The sequence below is a fragment of the Pediculus humanus genome, genomic scaffold, assembly GCF_000006295.1.
Source record: "Pediculus humanus corporis 1103172107734 genomic scaffold, whole genome shotgun sequence".
Taxonomy (NCBI): Eukaryota; Metazoa; Arthropoda; class Insecta; order Psocodea; family Pediculidae; genus Pediculus; species Pediculus humanus.
The window spans coordinates 548,075-565,254 of record NW_002987337.1 but is presented as its reverse complement, the minus strand read 5'-3'; the positions used below and the strand labels follow the sequence as shown (position 1 = coordinate 565,254).

Below are 17,180 nucleotides of genomic sequence, written 5' to 3'. Positions count from 1 at the left end.
ACCCCATTCGAATCTATTCAGTGATAATTTCGTGTCAGTTCATTAAGCCCCGCAAAGCGTTAATTTTATTTCATCATCATCCGATCTCCATCGTTACTACAATATCCCCCGATTAATTAACAGTCCCGATTTATGCATCATCCCCTAATTACATCGACTTGTGACCCGATAGCCACCCCTTTTAACTTTTTTTTTTTTTAAGTTTTTTGAAAAAATTTAGTGTCTTACAATTTCTTATACGTCTCCCCATTATATCGAAAGCCATTTATTTTTTCATCATCGGACCCAACTGGTTTTCGGCCCGCAACTCCGAGATTTTTCGGATTTTCTTTTCCGGAGGCAATTGTGTTCGGACAGAGTATACAGAGCCAGGCAGATCAAAATTTACCTATTCTCAGTGATAATTTCGGTTTAATTTTAATTTTGTTTGACCAACTGCATACTCGGCCTTCATAAGGCGTTTCTCTAGACCATCATCTTGAGTTTATTGTTTTTCCTGCTATTACAAAATGACAAAGACCATGTCCAAGTACTTCATGACCCTTGAAAAAAAGGGATCGTCCGGCGTGCAAGACGCCGTCCCCAACTCCGGGGAGCATGCTGATGTTGAGCTCCACGGAAACGGGGTCGGCGCGATGTCTGGCGATCTCGCCGCCGACCTACGGACAGGAGATCTGAGTCAATGGACTCGAGACTTGGGGGGGAACGGTCACAAAACGGCACGGTTCGGGAACTAGGTTGGGAGCAAAAGGCAGGGTGAACGAGGGAGGCATGCTCTTGCTTCCCTCGGCTGGCCAGGAAGAGAAGGAAGCAGCGGCGGAGAAGGCTGCCTTTCGCCTCTCTGTCATTCGCAAAGGTGGCTGTTTTGATTGGCTGAGTTTTAGCCGTCGTGAGGGGAAGTACACACCTAAAGGGCGGTCACGCATTGACTATAAAGGATAGAATATCGATTGTATTAGCTGCCGTGCAGGAGCTCGCAGCAAGAGTTTCCGGGACGTCAACAGACGATCCTACCTGGTTTATTGAGTAACACGAGGTTCCCTTTTTTTTCACGGTGTCGGAAATGTCGCCTCTCGGAAGCATGTAGAACGCCGAGAGACGCGCACACGGGTACCCCGGCAGACTCGCCGAGAATGCGGTAATGCACGCCGTTTGGGCCCGGAGCCGAGCGTCTTTTCGAGGCTGCGACGAGGAGAAGGCCAACCTCCCACCAGTACTTCGGCCGTTTACGCGTCTTTGCGCGCGAACCGAACCTCTTCATGCAGGAGTTCAAGATCCGTCGTAAGTCGTCCCCTTCTCCTCGCGGCATTTCGTGCACGCTTCTTATCGCACCTGGAGCAACTTCATTTCTCCAGGCCTCCAAGGCGAGGCACTCGGCAAGCCGTTCTTCGTCGAACGATTTCAGGCTCCACCGAGGTGGGACAACGCGAGGCCGGTCGGACCGACTCGAAGTCAAAGAGAACCTCCCAGCCGGATACCCGAGCCGTCACCGCGCCAAAAAAACCGAGAGATCGATCGTGAACCCGCCGGTGGACCGCAAGCACGTCTTTACTCCTCTTTTATTGCACACGATGAACTGGCGCTCATCGAACCGTTGTCCATGCAGTTGGGCTCGCGAGTTATTATTATACCCTTTCCACGACGTGTGTTTCGCGTTGAACTACATATCAGATCGCGGCCGTGCCGTCCTCGGATACGAGTCAAGTACCCGCACGCCCCCCGACGGAACGATGTAAGGCTCCGAGATAATCGTGAACTCGATGCCCTACGTTCCTATCACGTTAAGCTGGAGGTCCTGTTCCCCTGCACCTATTGAGATTTGTTTGGGGAAACTTCCCCATGTTCACTGAGAGCTATCGACGAAGCCGTTCGTTCCGGCTGGCCCGTGGGGGTTCCCCCCTAACCCTTCCCCCAATTCTACTGATTTCGGTTCCCCAACGAAACGGTGTTCCCCTGACGGGGGCGCACTACACGAAGACTCCCCGAGCCGGTTTTCAGCCACCCGACCGGCCTCCGAGCAGGGAGCGCAGCTGACTTTATTCGCGCACTTACACGCCCCGAGCCCCTCTCCTCCGCAACTGAATCAACGATCCCGCCCCGTTTTCCCCCTATCCTTGACTTTGGGACAACGTGAGCCTAAATGTTCGGGAATTTGGCACCTAACACAGATGATTCTGCAGCAGGACCACCCTCGCACGCACCCACCCGATGACCACCATGCCCGCCGAGACGGATGCGTACGCCGACGAATAGAATCACTCCGCTGGTCGGGAGACGCACCGAGACGTCCGAAAGCGAGCACCCCCCTAGTTCCTTTGCGACCATCAGCGACGTCGCCGACTCGCAAACACCGTCTACGCGCAGGTCGACTCTCCTCGCGGGACACGTGACCGTGACCTCATCGACCCTGCGACGCTTTCGATCCTTGCGGCCAGCTCCGCCGCCTTGGTTGCCTTATCTCCCTATGACCCGCTCTCCCGCTGCTGACGGGCGAATTTTGAGGGAGCCTTCTCTCTTCCAAGAGGGATTCCTCTTGGAAGTGACCAACGTAAATCCATCTTCGCTTACCAGTTAAGCTCTTTGTGATGTCGTCGCACACGACGGCAGAGAGGCTTTTTCTGGTCTGAGCATGATCGGCGACGTGATCGCATCCCGGGATGCCACCAAGTCGTTCGTGCCAGATCCTTTTTTGTTTTCCAAGATAGGTGTTTTTCAAGCTTCTTTCTCTGGCTCTAATTGTCTGACCCGTTTCCGCGCCAGATCCGAAAACGCCAAGCGCGTGTGTGCCGGAATCCGAGACACACTTCGCCGGGGCGGCGTCGCGATCGCCGTCTTCATCGACATAAAAAACGCATTTAACACGGTACCTTGGTCCGCGATAAGGGACGGACTGGCGTCAAAGTACGTTCCCGACTACTTGACGTCGATCATCGGTTCCTTCCTCTCGGAGAGGAAGATCACGTACGAGAAACCGGATGGAACGACGGGAAGGGCAGACGTGTTCTGCGGCGTGTTCTAGGGATCGGTTCGCACCTCGGGCCGAAGACCCGAGCGTTCAGCGCGACGTTAAGGCGCCTGATGCCGAACCTGCGCGGTCCACAGGCCAGGGCCAGGCGACTATAACGTTCACTCCGTCGCCCTATACGGAGCTCCACTTTGGGCCGAGTCGGTTTCGGCAGCCCGGCCTCTTTGCGAGAAGGCGATCCAACTCCAAAGGGCGTCTCTGAACAAGGTGGCGACGGCGTACAGAGACGTCACAGCGGAGATGCCTTGTCTTCTGTCAGGCACTCCCCCGCTCGACCTGCTAGCGATGCGGAGACTCGTCCTCTATCGCAAACAGGGTCGCGGCATTCGGAGGATCGCCCGTCATCGCAGGGAACTTACCGTTCGTACGGTTAAAATCTGGCAGTCGCGTTTTAACGACGTTAGAAAATGGTACGGCGAGGAAAGGGTCGTCGCTCTTGCCTACCTAGTGAAAAACTGGATGAGGCGGGGTCACGGGGTGTTCGGCTCGTACTTGGCGCGCATCGGCGGAGTGTTGGTTCTGCGGTGCCGCCGAGGACGAAGTCGAACACACGATCGCGAGCTGTCTCGCGTGGGACAAACACAGGCAGCCGCTGGTCAAGGTTATAAGACCCGACTTGTCGATCTGCGGTCTGGTGGACGCGCTGCTTCGCGGGCCTCAGAAATGGTCCGCGATTTCGCGATTTAGGGAAGTGGTCCTGTGGACAAAAGAGGACTGCGAACGCGAACGCGGATCGACGTTTTTTCTGGGCAAGAAAAAGAAAAAGAAAAAGCGAAGACGAAGACGGCGGCAAAGACGATAGTCAGAAGAAGCCCCGTCCAAATAAGTAGTATATAGTTTACATCTAAAAAAAAGTGAAAAAATGGGAGAAAACGGCGGATTACGGCGTCGAACTTAGCTTCGTCGTCGATAGGTTAACTTTTTTTATTTCTAACATTTCTTAGAGGATCGACGATCCCGGTCGATCTTTCGTCTGCCTTTTTCTCAAAGAATCCTATTTACCAATAGAGAGAGGATGCAATCAACAACATTTAATTTTTAGCTTTACTCTTTACAGGCGACAATGGTAAGTCTATATCCCCATCCCCGATTGCATTCTCAGAAAATGCGCGAGTTTTCTATTCCTTTCTACCCGTGCGAAGGACCAGAGGACATTCCCGAAAGGGACCTGCCGAACGTCCTGGGGGATGCGTTCTCATTTTCGAGGTGACGACGGAATGGAGATTAGAGCGAATCCCTTCACCAAACAATCATGTGGAACGGTCAACGTTCTGGCTTACCGAAGAGGGGTCTTGACTGAAATGTAGGTCTTACTCCAACGAACGTCCCTTCCCTCTTCATACAAGCCACGCTATTGCGACATGCTCAGGAGTTTTAGTGGGTATGGGTCCCCCGGTTAGGCTGTCTTACTTTATACCGAGCCCCACACTCCCCCTATGGAGGGGTTAGTGCGTAAATTCGCATTTCTCCTGAGATATCAAAAAAAAAAAAAAAAAAAAAAAGATTCTAAGAGGCAGAGTGCTGTCTAAGGGGGATGGCTTCGTTACGGTGGGTTGGGGGGACGCGTTGCTGATGTCGGTGTACGCGTCACTCACACGCCGATAACAGATTTTGAAGCCCTCTTGCGGCCCATGTCGTGTGGGATCGGCTTGCTCAGAAAGGGTGAGCGGCCCGCTATCATCTGCGGTGGTTTCAATGCTAAGCACGCCTCGTGGTTGGAACGTGCTACTAATGCAAGAGGGTGGTTGTTGCGTGAATGGGTACACACAACACTTCATAATTCACAATTCGAGGGGCGCTAAAACCTGCGTGAGGGTCAATGGCGCTGGCGATTGACCTCACGATCTTCTCCGCCACGGCGGCCCTCTGGGTCTCTGGTTGGGGAGGGTCCTCCCCGAGCTCGAGACCTTGAGCGATCACGTTTACTTCACGTTTTCGCTTGGTGGTTTTCGAGCGGTGGGGATGGGGGCCTCCACCTTGGACTGCGTGGCGGCAGGCTGATATGATGACTCTTGGGTCGATGAGTGTTGATCGTCAACATTGTTGTAGATGGTTGGAAGGTCGACAACCGTGCCTGGTTGGATTTACTGGAGGGTAAAAATGCAGAAGAGCTGGCGAAGGTCGTATTGAAACGACCTCGTATGATCTCCAACGAATCTCAGATTCGTGCATGCGTCGGGTAGGACGGGACATGCTTCGAAACAAGCCGAAGTACTGGTGGACGAGCGAAATAGCAGAGGAGTGGAGGAAGGCGAATTTCGCTCGCCGCCAGTTTGCAAACCGGAAGAGGTATCTCCTCCGTCGTGGTGGGGATTACTTGGTGATCATGTCAGACTCAATTTTGCTCTCATATAAGGCGGAGTGGCGGACTGCACGGGCCCGGGTGGGTCGAGCAATATGGAGCTCCAAAAATAATTTTTGGAAGGGGCTCTTGAGGAAGATGGACTCGGATCCGTGGGGGTCTTCCGTTTTGCCTGGTAATAAATAAACTGCGGGGTTCGTCGAAGCTATTTACGGCTGGTAAGCACGAGAAGTTCTTTGATTAAGCCGAGCTATTGGCCGAGGTATGGCCGAGCTTTTCCCTCGTATCGGGCCGTCTGTGTTCCCGACGACTGACTCGGGCGAGAGGGAAGACTACGAGGAGGTTTCGGTGAGTGAAATCCAGGTCCTCCTATATGCGGCTGTGAAGAAGTGGACGGCTCCGGGCCCGAACGGGGTGCATTACGTAATTCTTGGCAAGTTTGCCAAAATTTTGGGTGCGAATTTTTGATGACGTTCTACAATGGACGCGCTCATTCGGGTCCGAGATTTGGTGCAGAGAGCACTGAAAAAGGAAGGTCATATATCGCCATTGCGATATCGATTGACGTCAAAAACGCGTTTAATTCGGTCCCGTAGGAACCGATTTGCAAGGGCCTTGACGCTAATTTACTTGCGGACAGTAATATGGTCCTTTCTATCCTACAGGAAAATTGTGTTTGAGGAACCAGACGGAACTATGGGAAGGGTGGACGTTTTCTGCGGCGTGCCGCAAGGGTTGGTCCTTGGACCACTGCTGTGGAACATTACCTACGATGTCGTTCTGACCGGAACTGTTCTTCTTGAAAGTGTATCTATCACGTGTTATGCGGATGACACTCTTCGTCGTGATTGGGCCGAGGCTCAAGAGCGCGCCGAATTAGGTTCAGGTGTTACGGTAGAGACAATCCATGGCATCGGTCTGGGGGTATGCTTACCGAAAACGGAAGCCTGCGATTTTCATCACTCGCGGAACCCACTTCCGCGGAATCTGGCTTTAAGGCTGGAGGAAAGCGAGATAAGGGTGGGGAGAGTCTTGAAATATCTAGGGGTGACCTTAGACCCGGGACTCTCTTTCGCGCAATACCTGCCCGCTCTCGACTCTAAACTCCGGGCGACCAGCGCGTCCTTGGGAAGACTAATGCCCAACCTCCGGGGCCCGGGGGTAGTTACTAGGAAGCTCTATAGGTCCACTTTATAGCCCTGTACGGGGCTCCGGTGGCCGAAGCCGTTTCCGGGTCTATACTTCTCAGGCGGAGAGCAATTCAGCTCCAACGGGTGTCTCTGAATAGGATGGTAATGGCCTAAAGGGACGTTGCCACGGATGCTGCTTGCGTTCTGTCGGGGACCCCTCTTCTCGATCTTCTTGCTTTGGAAAGACTGATTCTCTATCGCACGTGGGGAAGATCGAGGAGGGACGCGTTTCGTAAAGTAGTACGAAAAAAGTCCTCGAGACTTTGCGGATGCGGCTCGAGGACGGCCGGAAACTTTGCGGGGGGAAATCGTCCGCGTGCTGGGTTCGCGGTTACCTGAATGGGTGGGGTCTAAGTATGGAACGTAGTCCTTTCAGCTCACGGAAATACTAACGGGACACGATGTCTTTGGCTCGTACCTTGCGTGCATTGGCAAAGAAGAAACAATGGAGTGTTGGTTCTGCGTTGCGCTTGAGGACGATGTCGGTCACACGCTTTAGGAGTGTCCGAGGTGGGCCGATGACAAGCGACGCCTCGTTCAGGTTATTAAGGGGGATCTGACTATCGGGGGACTGGTGGAGGGTCTCCTTTGCGGTCTCAGGGAGTGGTCCGTGATCTCGCGCTTCGCGGAAACGGTTTTCCGAAGGAAAGAGAACCGTGAACGTCAGCGTGAGATACTCGGGATCCGCCGCCTGCAATCGGGTAAGCGGCGACAAAGAAAGTGCGAATGTGATGAATGAATGAATGAGTGAATTTTTTTTGAATCAACATATTTAATAGGGTTGCAAATATTGCAAAGAGTGAAACCGGGCGGAAAGAGATATTTGGAAAGGTTTCCGTCTAACGTGGTTATTGTAATAATGTAATTTTATGTATGTATTTGTGTATTGTATTGGTGGGGGTATCACAATTGGGTGGAGCGGATCTCTGCGGCGGCTACGCCGTAGGGGGATTCGCTCCCACCATCGCGAGTGCGGATCTGATGATTCCGGCACTCAAGGCTTTGGAGGGGAGGTTGAGGCTGAAATGCGGGTCATACTCCTGCGACGGCTCCTCCTCTCTGAGAAGAAAAAAGTGCAGGGAAGCACATCCAGGAGTTTTAGTTGGGTAGTGGCCTCGGCTGAGTCCCACACTCTCCCTGCTACCGGTGTGGGGAGGTTAGAGCGAAATGCATTTCTCCTGGGTTAACAAAAAAAAAACAGAATTTTTTTTTTTTAAAGTTAAGCACTGTCATCTACAACTTTTTAAATACACTTTTTTTTAAAATTTTTAATTCAAAATTTAAACAATAGATGACGTTATTTACACGTAAACTTATTAATTAAAATTCTTTTTGTTTGTTTTGTATTTAATTATTTACAAGAAAGGTAACTTAAAAGTAAAGTAATTTAACTTTTTTTATAAAAAAAAAAAAATCCGTAAAAAGTTTTTAATTATTACTTACTTATTCAGTTTTTAATAACGGACTAATTATTGTTTAAATTTTTAAAAGGTTATATACATTTTATACATTAATTAAAATTTTTAAAAGTAAGAAAAAATTTCTTTTTTCTCTTTTCCTTACCTTTATTAAAACGTTAACAACGTAAAAGAACAAAAACAAACAAACAAATTTTCTTATAAAACAGGTTAATATTTAAACAATAATTATCACAAGGGTATATATTTTTATTGTTTACACGAATAAATAAATGTAAACACAAAAAAAAAGGTCAAAAGGTCAAAAAAAAAATAATTTTACTTAAATAATTTTAAAAAAATTTTTTTTTCCCTCTTTGTTATTCCCATGCTTTCCTTTATTTATAGTTTAAAATTTCATGAAATATAAAACTTTTTTTTTTTTTGACGAAAATGTTTTCCACGTACAAACGCCTACACATCACAACAACAAAAACAGATTTTTACGAAAAATGAAAATTTAAAAAAAAAAAAAGAAAGAAAGTAAACACCTGACAAAACTCACTTTAATTAAATCAACTTTGTTAAGCTGTGAAAAACATTTAAAAAAAAAAAAAATGGTGGGAAATTCGTAAATAAAAACATGTAAAAAATTTTTTGTCGACGGTAATTAAAATGATTTTTAAAGGATTAACATAGATTAATAGTGGGTGTGAGGGTGGAGGTGAGGATAGGGGGGACCGGATTAATAAGAAGAATAATTTATGTAATACCAAATGCAAACGTCATAAATTTCTCCTTTTTAAATAAAATGTATGTGCGATACATTTTTTCAAATTCGTATTTGTTTTTTTTCTCTCTCTCACGTTTCAAATTTTATATATTCGACATTTTAAAATATAAATAAATAAATTTAAATAGAAAATAAAATCGTTACTGCTACTACCTTAAACTGCTGACATATTCAAAAATTTTTTCTCTTTCTTTCTTTTTTTATAAATAACAATAAAATACTTTTTAAAAATCGATGAATTTGTGATTTTTTTTTTATAAAATAAATAAATACATAAAATGATGAATGAAATTTATTCATATTTTAAAAGAGATGATAGACACGATGGAGGAGAAGAAAAAAAAATGATGAATGGACCAAAAATTATACATTTTTTTTTTTTTCGATGAAAATATATGATGACGACACGGTAAATTTATTTTAAAAGAACTAAATCCATTCTTCTTTTTTTTTTTTTACAACATTAATGCCTTTTATTGTATTTTAAAGAAAGGTTTTTCCATCATCATCATCATCCCTTTTATTATTATTATTATTACTTTTTTCCTTTAAAAAAAAAAAAAAAAAAAAATCTCTTAAAAGTAAATTTTTTTCCTTTTTATGCCCCTTGATTTTTTAAAGTTATGCATTTTGCCGTACTTAAAAACATTTAAAATTGCATATAAAACAATCGATGCCATTTTTATTTATTTAAATAATAAAAATAAATACTCACCTATGTAAGTTATTTATAGAGCTATTAAAAGTTACAAAATTTATTATTATTATCATCATTAAATAATTTACGTTGACATTAATAATGACATTATAATCAAAAACTTATTTATTTATTTATTTACAATTTTAAAACTCTTATTAAAATAATAATAATAATAATAATACATGACAAGAAAAAACAAAATTAAATAAATAAATAAAAATTATTATTTTTTACATAAATAAACTTAAATTTCATATTCGTCTATACATTTACAAAAGTTAAAATAAAATTTACATAATTAATTAATTTAAATTATTATTATTTTTAATTATTTATTACGTAACTATAATTTAATAAAATATTTGGTCGCTTTTTTTTTATTTAAATTTATATTTATTAACAAAAATTATTTATTATACAACGACATTTATTAAAATTATCTTATTTATTTAAATTATTTATTAATAATTAATTAATTAATTAACTAAATTTATTAAATAGAAAAAATAAAAAAGATAAAAGATAAAAAAAAAGTTAAAAATCTAATATTTGGTCCAATAATTACAGCGAATCTTAATACGTAATACTAATGATAATAATAATAATAATAACTTTATTTATTGACATTCTAAATTATTAATTTATTTATTTACCTGTCGAGTAAAAAAAAAAAATTATTTAATGAGTAATAATAAAGTTTTTTTTTTTGTACTAAACAAAGGAAAAAAATTTGCGATAAAAATAAGACTAACAACGTGAGATTTTCCTTTGACAAAATTTGTTTAAAAAAATAAACACGCGCACCACACGCACATCCGCACTTAACGTACACGAGAGAGAGAGAGAGAGAGAAAGAGAAAGATCGAACGTGGTCGTTGGTGGATTTTTTTTTTTGTTGTCTGTGTCAAATAAATAAATTGTTTTAAGTTTTTTTTTTTTTTTGAAACTTTTATTATATTTTCTCCAGTCATATATATATATGTACGACTAGAGAAGTATCCAGGTTTTATATATATATATATATATATATTTTATTATTTTCCAGTTTAAATTTGAAAATAAAAAAAAAAAAAACGGAAAAATACAATAAAAAAATATTTTTTCAAAATTTTTTCTTTTTTTTTTACTTTCTTACTATCAAAAGTTTTTTTTTGTAAATTTTATTTTTTGTACACGAATGAAAAAAAAAGAAACATCTGGAAAAAATAAAACAATAAAAAAAAAATCGTAAAAATTTTTTCAAAAAATAAATAAATAAATAAAAAGTTATTAACATTAAATCTAAAATTCAATTTATTTTGATGGACAACGCACTAAATCACCGATTAAAAAAAAAACTGTTATTATTATTATTATCGTCAACTTAATTTGTCATGTTTGTATACATACATCGTCGATAAATCATTTTTTAAAATGATAATAATAATAATAATAATAAAATGTCGTCGTAAATAATTTTTCAGGCTGTGAAAATGCGAAGAGAAAAAAAAACAAAAAAAAAAAATTTTTTTTTTCGCGTGAGTTTGTCTATGAGTGTGTGTGTGCGCGTGTGTGTGTGTCAGGAAGTTGTGTCAGTTTTTAATTACTCTCTTTCTCACTCTCTCACTTCCCCCCCTCTCCCTCTCTTTCTCACTCCCACTTTGACTCCCACTCACTCCCTTTCTCTCCCTCTTTCACGCCCACTTTTTCTCCCCCTAACTTCCCCTGTTTCCTCTCTTTATCTCTTAATTCCTCTCACTTCCTTTTTCATTACCTCTTTATTTTCCCCTTCCTCTCCCCCACTTTCTCTCCCTCTCTCTCCCACTTTCTATCTCTCTCTGCCACTCCCACGTTTTCTCCTTCTCACCCCCTTTTTCTCTATCTCACACATCCTCTTTTTCTTTATCTCTCTCCTATCTGTCTCCTTCTCTTTCTCCCTCTTCCTCTCCCTCTCACTCCCACTTTCTTTCCCTCTCTCTCTATCTCTCTCTCTTTTTCTCATTACAATAAATAAAAAACTTTATATTAGTTTTAAAAAATTTTTTTTGTTTGTTTTCATTGCAATTTTAATAAAAAAACACAAATAAAATAATTTTATTACATTTATTTAACCGGGGAAAAAAAACCATTTCTTATCATTATTATTATCGTTATCATCATCATAATACATTAACAATTTATAGACGTGCTATATTTTTATAGTATTAAAAAAAAAAAAAATTAAGCTCGCTTTTCACTTTTTTTAAAAAAAATTTTGTACAATTTTTTTTTATACACCTTTTAGACCATAATAAAAAAAATAATTATTAATTAATAATAATAATAATTAATAATTTTCAAACTATAACATTATAGACTATATATAGAAGTATATCCCTTGGAATTTACTATAAACACAAAATATTTATTATATATACACTCACGCGAAATAATATGGAATACATGTATATGTACAAAATGTCTTCTGTTTATTTTAAATTTTACCGGCGACGGTACTGACGTAAAAGAAATTCATTTGGTAATAAAATAAAATCTTTTTTAGTATTATATTTAATTGTCGCAATTAAGTAAAATTGTACCTGTATAGGTGACTTTCAAGCATTTATATAATATTCATTTCTCTTCCTGCATTTTTCACGTGCTATATAACAAAGAGCCATAGTTATGAGTACGGCTATGGCTATGGACATGCCAATGCACGTCCATATTATTTCTTCGTTTATACCCGTGTAACTTCGATCTTTAAATAAAAAACAAAATTAATAATAATAATGATAATGTTTAATATACCTAAAGAGTAAAAAACACGAACCGCTCGAAGAATTTGAAATGTATCCTATTTTTCCAGCAACTCGTCCACCGACAGGCATTTTGGAAAAAAAAAAATTTCAAAAATTTTTCCTTTCCTTTGAAAAAAAATTAAAACCTGGAAAAAAAAAAATATAAAAAGAACGTATTGATACATGTTTAACATTTGATTGATTATGTCATTTAATCGAGAAAAAAAAAGGGGAAAATTTTTTATTTTAAATTAATCGACGGATTCATTTTCTCTCACTCTCTCTTTCTCTTTTTGTTTTTGAACCTTTTCGACCTTTTTTTTTTTTACTGTTTATCACTTATCAAAAAGGTTTTTCAAAATTAACTCGACGGGCGGAAGGGAGAGGGGGAGGAGAGGGGAGAGAAAAAGAAATTTACTCGCGTTGTTTCCGAAAAAATTCATTCAATTTGAGATTCGTATAAAAAAAAAACGTTAATGTTTTACTGATAGCAAATCAATTTGATGATAACGATTTAAAATCACCGATTAATTATTATTATTATCATTTTATTTTTAAAAACGAAATTTTCCGATACTTTTTGAACGACTCTTTTATTAAAAAAATAAAAAATAAACAAAACGAGACGAAACGATTTAAATTCTCAACCACTAAAATGTTATCATCAACATCATTATCATTATCATCATTATTATCATTATCATTATTATTACTATTAGCATTTTGAAGTTTCAGGTTTTTAATTTATTCCATCAATAATAATAACAATTATTATTATTATTCTCTGGAAAAAAAAAGAAAAACCGGAAATTTATTTTTTATTATTTCGTCATGACGTCATTATCATTATTTTTGCATATTATTATTATTATTATTATTATTATCATTAAGAATAAAAATTTTTTCTCTCAATGGAATAAAAACGTTTATTATTTTTATATGTCTATATCTACCTACCGGGTCAGACGATAATGAACATAAAGAAATAATAATAATAATATTTGAGAGATGAAAGGTAAACCAATTAAAAAGAACTACTAATGGGGGAGGGGGGGAAGAAATTAAAAATGGCGACCGAAATGTAATAATTTTAAAAATTTTAGTAATCAGTGTTTATGGTTCATTTAAAATTGATCACTTATTTTATCTCTCTCACACTCTCTCTCTCTCTCTCTTTCTCTTTGTTCTCTCTATTTTATCTTTTTTTATTTAATAATAAAATTTAAACGTGAAATTTTATTTTTTTTGTATGAAAATAACCCTCCAGGTATAATAAAAAACGGTTGAATAATAATAATAATAATGATTGGGTTTATTATAGAATTGAGAGTCGAAGGAAAATGTTTCTAGAAAATTCTAATTCATTCATTTCAAAATAAATAAATTTTCACGCGAATTTTTTTTTTTTTTTCTCTTTTCAAAAACATCCATCAGTAGTCGGCCATTTTGTTTTTTACCTTTCGAATACGTAAATATATTGATTACTTACTTAAAAAAAATGGAAAAATTATTTGAACCGGAAAACCGAGTTTTCCCACGTGGGAATTTATTTTAATACTAAAAAAGGAAAAATAAATAATAATAATAATAATGATAAAAACTTTCTAGACTTTTCCATCTCTTTTCTATTTTTTTTTTTTACTTTTTTTTGTCTCAAAAAAAATTTTTTTTTTTTTTTTTATACATAATGATTGATGATCGGATTCGACAAACGAACAAACGAACAAACAAAAAAATATTTATTTTAGTATAAAATCATCGTGTAACTAGAATAAAATATGATTTTGCCGTTACGACCAAAAAAAAAAAATGTTTTGACTGATGAATTTTTAAAACAAACGCGAAATAAAATTTTTTAAGTTTATATAAATACTCAAGGTAAATATTTTTTGACGTGTAAGAAGAAAAAGAAATTAAATGAAAAAGATAAAATTTATGTAAAAATAAACTTGAGAGAGAGAGAGAAGGAGAATAAAAAAAGAAAACTTTTTACAAAACTTTTCCTGAAAGAGAAATGAATTCAAAAAAGTTTTTTTTTTTATAAAAAAGGAATCGAAAAAAAGGTTATTTAAAAGGTATCGATTGTACTACGAACCTTATAACGAATTTTTTTTTTTTTTTACTTAAATGTTTTTAAACTTTAACCGGTAAAATTTTCCCTTTTTTTCCCTTTTTTTTTCTTTTTTTCCTTTTCCTTTTCCTTTACTTAACCCATTAATATTTATAGCAGAAGAAGAAGAAGGAAAAAAAAATTTTCTCTTTTTATCTCTCTTTTTTTCCCCGTTCTTATCATTATTATTATTATTTTTCTTAACTGGTATTTATAAATTTTTTCTCCAGGTAAACTTTTCCCCTCCCCCCCTCTCTCTCTCTCTTTCTCTCTCCCTTACTAGAAATTTATAATTAAAACTTATTTTTTTAAAAAAAAAAAAAAAAAAATCTCAAGATAATTTTTTTTCTTTTTTTTTTTTTTAATTATTAATTTTTTTTCAAAAAAAAAAAACCATTTCCGGTTTACTTACAATAATAATAATAATAATAAAACTAAAGTGAAATTTTTCTTCTCTTTCCCCCCCCCCTCTCTCTTCTCTTCTTTTTTTTTTGTTTCTCTTTTTCTTTCTCTCTCATAAAAAAAAAAAATTATTATTATTATTATTATTACTATTTTTTAATTTTTTTTCTTTCTCGACGTCTGGAATGTTCTCTGTTCTTCTCGAGAAAGAAAGAAAGAAAGAAGGAGAGGGGAGGGAAGGGGAGACGGGAAAAAATTTAATGAAAAATAAATCTCGTAAGCTTATTTTTTTTTTTTTTTTTTTTCATATAAAATCCATCAAAATAAATTTAATGTGACGTATTTAAGCCAATCGTATTCATTCTTCCCATCCCCCTCACCTTTCCCCTTCTCCTCGCCGACGTCACCTCCTCCCCCGCCTTCCCGAACCACCGCCTACTCTGACATTTTCATTCCGAGAGAGAGAGAGAGAGGGAGAGAAAGTTTTAATCCGTCATATCAGAAATTCGCGGTATAAGGAACCTCAATTTAATGACGTCATCGTCTAACGTTTATTTAATCCGCGAAAAGGGCAACAAACAAAAGAAACAAACGTCAAAACACGTTTTCCTCCTCATCCTCATCCTCACTTCCTTTTTTTTTTTTTTTTTTTAAGAAAACAAACAACACAAAAGGAAGGAAATGAATTTTTTAGTTTTTAGCGTAAATTTCAAAAGATATAATCCCGGAAATTGTAAAATAATAATAATAATAATAATAATCCGGGAGAAAAATTTTCCCGACGATCCATTTCATATTTTACATATTCAAATCATTCCAAAATGTTTTTTTTTTTTTTTGTAATTTATGTAATGACGTCACAAACAACAACAACAACAAAAAAACCGTTTACTTTGTAAAATCATAAATAATATATATATATACATACATACATGTAAAATTTATAGTCTGCGGTATAGAAAAATAAAAAACCGAAAAAAAAGGGATGAAGGAAGGGGAGGGGGGAAGGAGGAAGAACAAAAAAAATAACAGACGGGAGGGAGAAAAAAGGTTAAAAAGCAACAGCGTGACCTTTTTCAGGTTAAAAATTACAAAAACCACTAAACGCGTGATTAAATAACAAAAAAAAAAAAAAATAAAATAAAAACCTTTTTCCTAATATTATTATTATTATTATTATTAGTATTATTATTATTTTAATAAAGTATGGAAGGATGTAAAAAAAAGCAGGAAAATTCTAAGCAGTAACGTTCGAGATAATTCGTTGGAATTAAATAATTCAATTTAACATATAAAAAAAAGGAGAGAGAGAGAGAGGAGGGGACAGGGAAAGAGAGAGAGACAGAGAGAGAGAGAGAGGAAAAAAACGTTCAATTTTAAAATTAAAAATAATTTAATAAAAAATGGCGGTGGAGTTTAAAAAAAAAATGACGTACGTGGGCGTACGGTAGTAAATGCTGCCGGAAGTAAAAAAAAGGAAAAACGGAAATGAGAAACGGGGGTGTTAGTGGTAAAAATTAAAAAAGATGACGATGATGATGTGATGAAAATAAAGTGAAATAATAATAATAATAAATCCGAATTAAATCCTTCTCCCCTTCCCCGTCTTCCATCCAGGCGTTCCAGGGAATTTGAAAAAAAAAAATCTGTTTTTTCCATTTTCCCTCTCTCCCCTCTCTCCCTTCTTGTTCTTCTTCTTCCGGTTTTATTCCAAACGTTTTTCTCATCGTAATTACATAATTTTTTTTTTTCCAAAAGAAAGTTTTTATTTAACAAAAAAAAAAAAAAATTCGACGACTGGAATTAACCATTAAAAAAAAAAAAACATGGAGGAAGGATTTAAATCTCTCGTTACGAAAAAAAAAATGGCGTCTAAACTTTTACGTTTTATTATTTTACCGGAAGTAAATTATAATTTAACGGTTTTTTTTTCCATTTTGATGAAAAGTTTTTCATTTTTTTAATTTTTTGGAAACAGTATTTTTACCTTCCGGTATAAATTAAAAAGTTAATAAATATAATAAACAAAAATTAATTAATTAATTAATAAGTTAAAAAAGGGTTTTCTTAATTTAACATCTCCCCCCACACTCCCTCCCCCCAAAAACGATTACCTCCCGATCCTTTCATAGTCTTATTAAAACCATTTCCGATTTTCACTTTTTTAATCATTTTTCAAATCCTTTTTTCCGATAATTTCTCTTTCATCGGTTCCCATGGTTTCAAACAGACAAATTACCATTTTATAAATTTTAGCAATCGCTTTTTTTTTATCGTGGCAGAAGAAAAAGAAAAATTTTTGTTTTATTTACGCACGCGTAACGCAATATAAATTAAATAAGATTAATTAAAAAAAAAAAAAGAAAAATTTCCTTTCGTTTTTGAAGATGATTCTCATTAGTGAAACGTCTTCCAGTTTTTCTTTTTTTATTCTTTTTCTTCTTCCACTTTTTCCAGTTTTTACATAAAAAAAAAATGTAAATTTTTTTTTTATTTTTTTTT

The 17,180-nt window shown here is 37.4% G+C and overlaps 1 protein-coding gene across 1 annotated transcript; it reads right to left on the bottom strand.

The window, feature by feature from the left end:
* Positions 1-11,980: 11,980 nt before the first annotated feature.
* On the bottom strand, positions 11,981-12,256 carry Phum_PHUM328990 (uncharacterized protein; the record flags this gene model as incomplete). The annotated part of the gene is made up of 2 exons (XM_002427513.1): positions 11,981-12,126; positions 12,193-12,256. 2 exons carry the CDS (start codon positions 12,254-12,256, stop codon positions 11,981-11,983), a joined length of 210 nt encoding a protein of 69 aa, XP_002427558.1.
* Between the last annotated feature and the right edge of the window lie 4,924 nt (positions 12,257-17,180).